At 35.5% G+C, this 7,692-nt stretch overlaps 1 protein-coding gene across 1 annotated transcript; it reads left to right on the forward strand.

Moving 5' to 3' along the window:
• Window positions 1-4,803: 4,803 nt before the first annotated feature.
• Window positions 4,804-6,376, forward strand: LOC144889125 (uncharacterized; the record flags this gene model as incomplete). The annotated part of the gene is made up of 4 exons (XM_078769032.1): window positions 4,804-4,959; window positions 5,376-5,807; window positions 5,894-6,087; window positions 6,179-6,376. Coding segments are annotated over exons 1-4 (941 nt in total), but the record flags the coding sequence as incomplete, so codon positions are not given.
• Between the last annotated feature and the right edge of the window lie 1,316 nt (window positions 6,377-7,692).

Genomic DNA, 7,692 nt, shown 5'->3' on the forward strand with positions numbered 1-7,692 from the left:
GCGAAAAGTGGTTTTTCAACACTATCACAAGTGCAAAAAGTGTTTTTTCCACACTAATACAATTGCAAAAGTGGTTTCCTGCACCAACACAAGTGCAAAAAGTGGTTTTTCAACACTAACACAAGTGCGAAATGTGGTTTTTCAACACTAACACAAGTGCGAAAAGTGGTTTTTCAACACTAACACAAGTGCGAAAAATGTTTTTTCCACACTAATACAAGTGCAAAAGTGGTTTCCTGCACCAACACAAGTGCGAAAAGTGGTTTTTCAACACTAACACAAGTGCGAAAAGTGGTTTTTCAACACTAACACAAGTGCGAAAAGTGTTTTTTCCACACTAATACAAGTGCAAAAGTGGTTTCCTGCACCAACACAAGTGCGAAAAGTGGTTTTTCAACAATAACACAAGTGCGAAAAGTGGTTTTTCAACACTAACACAAGTGCGAATTGTGGTTTTTCAACACTAACACAAGTGCGAAAAGTGGTTTTTTTCCACACTAATACAAGTGCAAAAGTGGTTTTGTGCACCAACACAAGTGTGAAAAGTGGTTTTTCAACACTAACACAAGTGCAAAAAGTGGTTTTTCCACACTAATACAAGTGCAAAAGTGTTTTTTCCACACTAATACAAGTGCAAAAGTGGTTTCCTGCACCAACACAAGTCCGAAAAGTGGTTTTTCAACACGAACACAAGTGCGAAAAGTGGTTTTTCAACACTATCACAAGTGCAAAAAGTGTTTTTTCCACACTAATACAAGTGCAAAAGTGGTTTCCTGCACCAACACAAGTGCGAAAAGTGGTTTTTCAACACAAACACAAGTGCGCAAAGTGGTTTTTCAACACTAACACAAGTGCGAAAAGTGGTTTTTCAACACTAACACAAGTGCGAAAAGTGGTTTTTCAACACTAACACAAGTGCGAAAAGTGTTTTTTCCACACTAATACAAGTGCAAAAGTGGTTTCCTGTACCAACACAAGTGCGAAAAGTGGTTTTTCAACACTAACACAAGTGCAAAAAGTGGTTTTTCCACACTAATACAAGTGCAAAAGTGGTTTTTCCACACTAATACAAGTGCAAAAGTGGTTTCCTGCACCAACACAAGTGCGAAAAGTGGTTTTTCAACACTAACACAAGTGCAAAAAGTGGTTTTTCCACACTAATACAAGTGCAAAAGTGGTTTTTCCACACTAATACAAGTGCAAAAGTGGTTTCCTGCACCAACACAAGTGCGAAAAGTGGTTTTTCAACACTAACACAAGTGCGAAAAGTGGTTTTTCAACACTATCACAAGTGCAAAAAGTGTTTTTTCCACACTAATACAATTGCAAAAGTGGTTTCCTGCACCAACACAAGTGCAAAAAGTGGTTTTTCAACACTAACACAAGTGCGAAATGTGGTTTTTCAACACTAACACAAGTGCGAAAAGTGGTTTTTCAACACTAACACAAGTGCGAAAAATGTTTTTTCCACACTAATACAAGTGCAAAAGTGGTTTCCTGCACCAACACAAGTGTGAAAAGTGGTTTTTCAACACTAACACAAGTGCGAAAAGTGGTTTTTCAACACTAACACAAGTGCGAATTGTGGTTTTTCAACACTAACACAAGTGCGAAAAGTGGTTTTTCAACACTAACACAAGTGCGAAAAGTGGTTTTTCAACACTAACACAAGTGCGAAAAGTGGTTTTTCAACACTAACACAAGTGCGAAAAGTGTTTTTTCCACACTAATACAAGTGCAAAAGTGGTTTCCTGCACCAACGCAAGTGCGAAAAGTGGTTTTTCAACAATAACACAAGTGCGAAAAGTGGTTTTTCAACACTAACACAAGTGCGAATTGTGGTTTTTCAACACTAACACAAGTGCGAAAAGTGGTTTTTTTCCACACTAATACAAGTGCAAAAGTGGTTTTGTGCACCAACACAAGTGTGAAAAGTGGTTTTTCAACACTAACACAAGTGCAAAAAGTGGTTTTTCAACACTAACACAAGTGCGAAAAGTGTTTTTTCCACACTAATACAAGTGCAAAAGTGGTTTCCTGCACCAACACAAGTGCGAAAAGTGGTTTTTCAACACGAACACAAGTGCGAAAAGTGGTTTTTCAACACTATCACAAGTGCAAAAAGTGTTTTTTCCACACTAATACAAGTGCAAAAGTGGTTTCCTGCACCAACACAAGTGCGAAAAGTGGTTTTTCAACACAAACACAAGTGCGCAAAGTGGTTTTTCAACACTAACACAAGTGCGAAAAGTGGTTTTTCAACACTAACACAAGTGCGAAAAGTGGTTTTTCAACACTAACACAAGTGCGAAAAGTGTTTTTTCCACACTAATACAAGTGCAAAAGTGGTTTCCTGTACCAACACAAGTGCGAAAAGTGGTTTTTCAACACTAACACAAGTGCGAAAAGTGGTTTTTCCACACTAATACAAGTGCAAAAGTGGTTTCCTGCACCCACACAAGTGCGAAAAGTGGTTTTTCAACACTAACACAAGTGCGAAAAGTGGTTTTTCAACACTATCACAAGTGCAAAAAGTGTTTTTTCCACACTAATACAAGTGCAAAAGTGGTTTCCTGCACCAACACCAGTGCAAAAAGTGGTTTTTCAACACTAACACAAGTGCGAAAAGTGGTTTTTCAACACTCTCACAAGTGCAAAAAGTGTTTTTTCCACACTAATACAAGTGCAAAAGTGGTTTCCTGCACCAACACAAGTGCGAAAAGTGGTTTTTCAACACTAACACAAGTGCGAAAAGTGGTTTTTCAACACTAACACAAGTGCGAAAAGTGGTTTTTCCACACTAATACAAGTGCAAAAGTGGTTTCCTGCACCAACACAAGTGCGAAAAGTGGTTTTTCAACACTAACACAAGTGCGAAAAGTGGTTTTTCAACACTATCACAAGTGCAAAAAGTGTTTTTTCCACACTAATACAAGTGCAAAAGTGGTTTCCTGCACCAACACAAGTGCGAAAAGTGGTTTTTCAACACTAACACAAGTGCTAAATGTGGTTTTTCAACACTAACACAAGTGCGAAAAGTGGTTTTTCAACACTAACACAAGTGCGAAAAATGTTTTTTCCACACTAATACAAGTGCAAAAGTGGTTTCCTGCACCAACACAAGTGTGAAAAGTGGTTTTTCAACACTAACACAAGTGCGAAAAGTGGTTTTTCAACACTAACACAAGTGCGAAAAGTGTTTTTTCCACACTAATACAAGTGCAAAAGTGGTTTCCTGCACCAACACAAGTGCAAAAAGTGGTTTTTCAACACTAACACAAGTGTGAAAAGTGGTTTTTCAACACTATCACAAGTGCAAAAAGTGTTTTTTCCACACTAATACAAGTGCAAAAGTGGTTTCCTGCACCAACACAAGTGCGAAAAGTGGTTTTTCAACACAAACACAAGTGCGCAAAGTGGTTTTTCAACACTAACACAAGTGCGAAAAGTGGTTTTTCAACACTAACACAAGTGCGAAAAGTGGTTTTTCAACACTAACACAAGTGCGAAAAGTGGTTTTTCAACACTAACACAAGTGCGAAAAGTGTTTTTTCCACACTAATACAAGTGCAAAAGTGGTTTCCTGCACCAACACAAGTGCGAAAAGTGGTTTTTCAACAATAACACAAGTGCGGAAAGTGGTTTTTCAACACTAACACAAGTGCGAATTGTGGTTTTTCAACACTAACACAAGTGCGAAAAGTGGTTTTTTTCCACACTAATACAAGTGCAAAAGTGGTTTCCTGCACCAACACAAGTGTGAAAAGTGGTTTTTCAACACTAACACAAGTGCGAAAAGTGGTTTTTCAACACTAACTCAAGTGCGAAAAGTGGTTTTCAACACTAACACAACTGCGAAAAGTGGTTTTTCAACACTAACACAAGTGCGAAAAGTGGTTTTTCAACACTAACACAAGTGCGAAATGTGGTTTTTCAACACTCACACAAGTAGGTGATAAATGTTGCTTCTGGGACACCTCCGTTTAACATGGGAAATCCCTATCTAATGTCATTTACCCCTTGTCTTTTTCAAAAATCATAAACACCTCTATTTCTCCCTCTATGAACCTATAATCCTTCTCACCTTATGAACCTATGATCCTTCTCGCCTTATGAACCTATGATTTTCTTCCTTTATGAACCTATAATCCTTCTAGCCTTATGAACCTATGATCATTCTCACTTCCATGTAAATTTCCCTCTCACCATCACTTTTCTTCATTTCCCCTTAACACCTCTATTCCTGACCCCCTTGGTCTTATGGGCCTTTTTCTCTTACTATCAATGATCATTGTTGTTCATTGATCATTGATTATGTTCGGGTCCTGTGCCACACACTTTTTGTTAAGCTCCGCGCCACTTTTTGTTAAGCTCCGCGCCACTTTTTGCTAAGCTCCGCGCCACTTTTTGTTAAGCTCCGCCCACTTTTTTGTTAAGCTCCGCCCACTTTTTGTCAATCCCCGCCCCGTTTTGGTAGGCCCCGCCCACGTTTTACTAAAGCCCACCCACTTTATAAACTCTCCAGCATTACATTATTTTTAGTTAAGACATTACATCATTTTCTGTTGAAACATTACATCATTTTCTGTTGAAACATTACATCATTTTCTGTTGAAACATTACATCATTTTCTGTTGAAACATTACATCATTTTCTGTTGAAACATTACATCATTTTCTGTTGAGACATTACATCATTTCCAGTTAAGACATGCCCAGACTTGCCCAGACTTGCCCACACTTGCCCAAGGGAATTTCCACAGGAAATGACACACCCAGTCTTTCTTATAAAAGGCACTAACCACACAGGCCTTTTCAAATACACTTTCTGCTTCACTTGAGAATGGACTACTATGCTGAAAAGGAGTTGGATAACTTTGACATTCCTTGGAGTCCTACTACCTGTGTGGAGCTCAACCTTCAGATTGATGAACTGGACTCGAACCTCTTATCAATGGAGGTAAGTTTATTTATTTATTTATTTATTTATTTTTTTTTTTTGTATTTTTTTTTTTGTATTTTTTTTTTTTTTTTGTATTTTTTTTTTTTTTTTTTTGTATATTTTATTTTTGAATTTTTTTTTTTTTTTTTTGTATTTTTTTTTTGTATTTTTTTTTTTTGTATATATATATATATTTTTTTTTTTTGGATTTTTTTTTTTTGGATTTTTTTTTTTTTTGTATTTTTTTTTTTTTTTTTTTGTATTTTTTTTTTTGTATTTTTTTTTTTTTGTATTTTTTTTTTTTTTTTTTTTTTTTTTTTTTTTAGATAAGACTCGTGCAAGAGTCAGCAAAGTTTCTTTTAATATTCATAGAGCTTGATTTATATAAATAATAATATTGTATTAAATTAATACGTTGTTATTTTCTCTCACAGGAAATTGTATCTGAGATACAAAATGAAAATACCACTTTTGCCACAACCTGGGGTGAAATGATGATTGATTTGTTTGAAGACCTTTTGAACAACCAAGACCCACAGAACGAGTTCTACCTTGATGACCCAGCCAAAGAGTTATACCGTGGAGACTCACTAAATTTGGGAAAAACAAATTATGAGGTCTGCCTAGATGGTTCTAACTGTGGAGCTTACCTTGGAGACTCACTAAATTTGGGAAAAACAAATTATGAGGTCTGCCTAGATGGTTCTAACTGTGGAGCCTACCTTGGAGACTCACTAAATTTCATAAAATTAGGAAAAGAGTTTTACCTTGGAGACTTTGAAAACTGGTTTCGTTTTGGAGACTCTAGCTGTGTGGAGCTAAACCTTCACCTTGATAAACTCGATTCAAATTTCTCATCAATGAAGGTAATATTTTATTTTAATATACATATAATAATTGTGTATTAAATGTAAAAAATAATTAATTAATACGTTGTTATTTTCTCTCACAGGAAATTGTATCTGAGATTCAAAATGAAAATACCACTTTTGCCACAACCTGGGGTGAAATGATCGATTTGTTTAAAGACCATGACCAAGAGAACGAGTTTTACCTTGATAATCCAACGAAAGAGTTTTACCTTGGAGGCTCTTTGGATTCTAAAGCAATGAACAATGTTCTTTCTTTAATGACGTTTGATTTAAGGTAAGTTCAGTTGATTAATAATCAATTAAAGTATATGTTATTTCATTCAATATTAGATAAGTAATATATTTCTTTTTTACATGTATTTCAGCAATATCAAGAAAGTTCGGGGAAGAAGATGCTGGAAAATACTTTCTTCCCATTTCTACTTTTTCCAACTTGAAAGCCTTGAAAGACAGAATTGGAGGAAGAGGAAAAATATATATATTGAAATACGTATTAAAAAACATTTTAAAAAAATATTGAAATACGTATTAAAAAAAGAAAAGGAAAAAAAGATTATGCTAGGGTTAGGGTTGGGATTTTGAATGTGAGGGTTAGGGATGGGGTTGGGTTAATGGGTTAGGGATGGGTTGGGTTAGGGTTGGGATTTTGAATGTGAGGGTTAGGGATGGGTTGGGTAAGGGATGGGGATGGGTTAGGGATTGGGTTGGGTTAGCGTTCTGGATGTGAGGTGAATTTTTGAATGAATGTCAAACCTCACAGACTCATTTATCTTATATTATCATTGAATTGTTTTAAAAAAGTTGGGAAAAGATAAATAGAATTGGAAGGTCATACAAAGAGATGGAGTTAAGAACTTTTTTTAATGGTTGATGTAATGGATTCAGTTGTTTTGACTAACAAATATGGTGTTTTAATGTGGGGGTTGGGTTAGGGTTTGTACATTATTATGACCCACTCACACACACACAAAAGTTAAGCCCCAACTAAAAAGTTGTGGGATTCTGTGTTTGGGGTTCACAGATTTAAAAACGTATCCCCATGATACACACAAAAGTTAAGCCCCAACTAAAAAGTTGTGGGATTCTGTGTTTGGGGTTCACAGATTTAAAAACGCATCCCCGTTATACACACAAAAGTTAAGCCCCAACTAAAAAGTTGTGGGATTCTGTGTTTGGGGTTCACAGATTTAAAAACGTATCCCCATTACATTTTTTTATTTATTTATTATTTTCAAGGGTTATCAGCTTTGTTTTTTGTAATTCCTGTGAATAAAATGACCCTAAGATTTCTTCTCCATTTAAATCATATAATTTGTAGGTCCAAGGGACTGTATCCATTACATCAACGATTTTAAATAATTCATTAGTCCATTTTTTTGTATAACCTTTCTCAAAATGGCTTTTCCATCTGTATATTCTTACAATATCACCAACTTTGAACTTCGGTTTTCTCAAATTAATCTCCTTTTCATATTCTAATTTTGTAAATGATTCTGATGGTTTTGATTTTGTTGATGAATGAACGGTATTATTGTAATTATCTACAATACCCTGAATTAAATACACCCATTTTTGAGAACCGAGTTGTGTGAATTTTTTATATAGCCTCTCTTTCAAAGTACGATTAAAACGCTCAATAACAACTGCTTTTCCTTCATTAAAGGTGCTGTATAATTTAATACCCTCCCCCTTAAGAAATTTCATAAATATTTTGTTATAGAACTCTGTTCCCTCATCGGTCCACAGTTTCTTTGGTTTTCTTTTACTTTTATTAAATATCTGTTGGAAGGCTAACATCAGAGTATAACCTCTCTTGTTTTTCAAAGGAACAACCCAAGCAAATCTACTCCTCAAATCAATAACGGTTAAAGCATACTTG

The sequence above is a fragment of the Myxine glutinosa genome, unplaced genomic scaffold (genome assembly GCF_964187855.1).
Source record: "Myxine glutinosa unplaced genomic scaffold, kmMyxGlut1.1 SCAFFOLD_948, whole genome shotgun sequence".
Taxonomy (NCBI): domain Eukaryota; kingdom Metazoa; phylum Chordata; class Myxini; order Myxiniformes; family Myxinidae; genus Myxine; species Myxine glutinosa.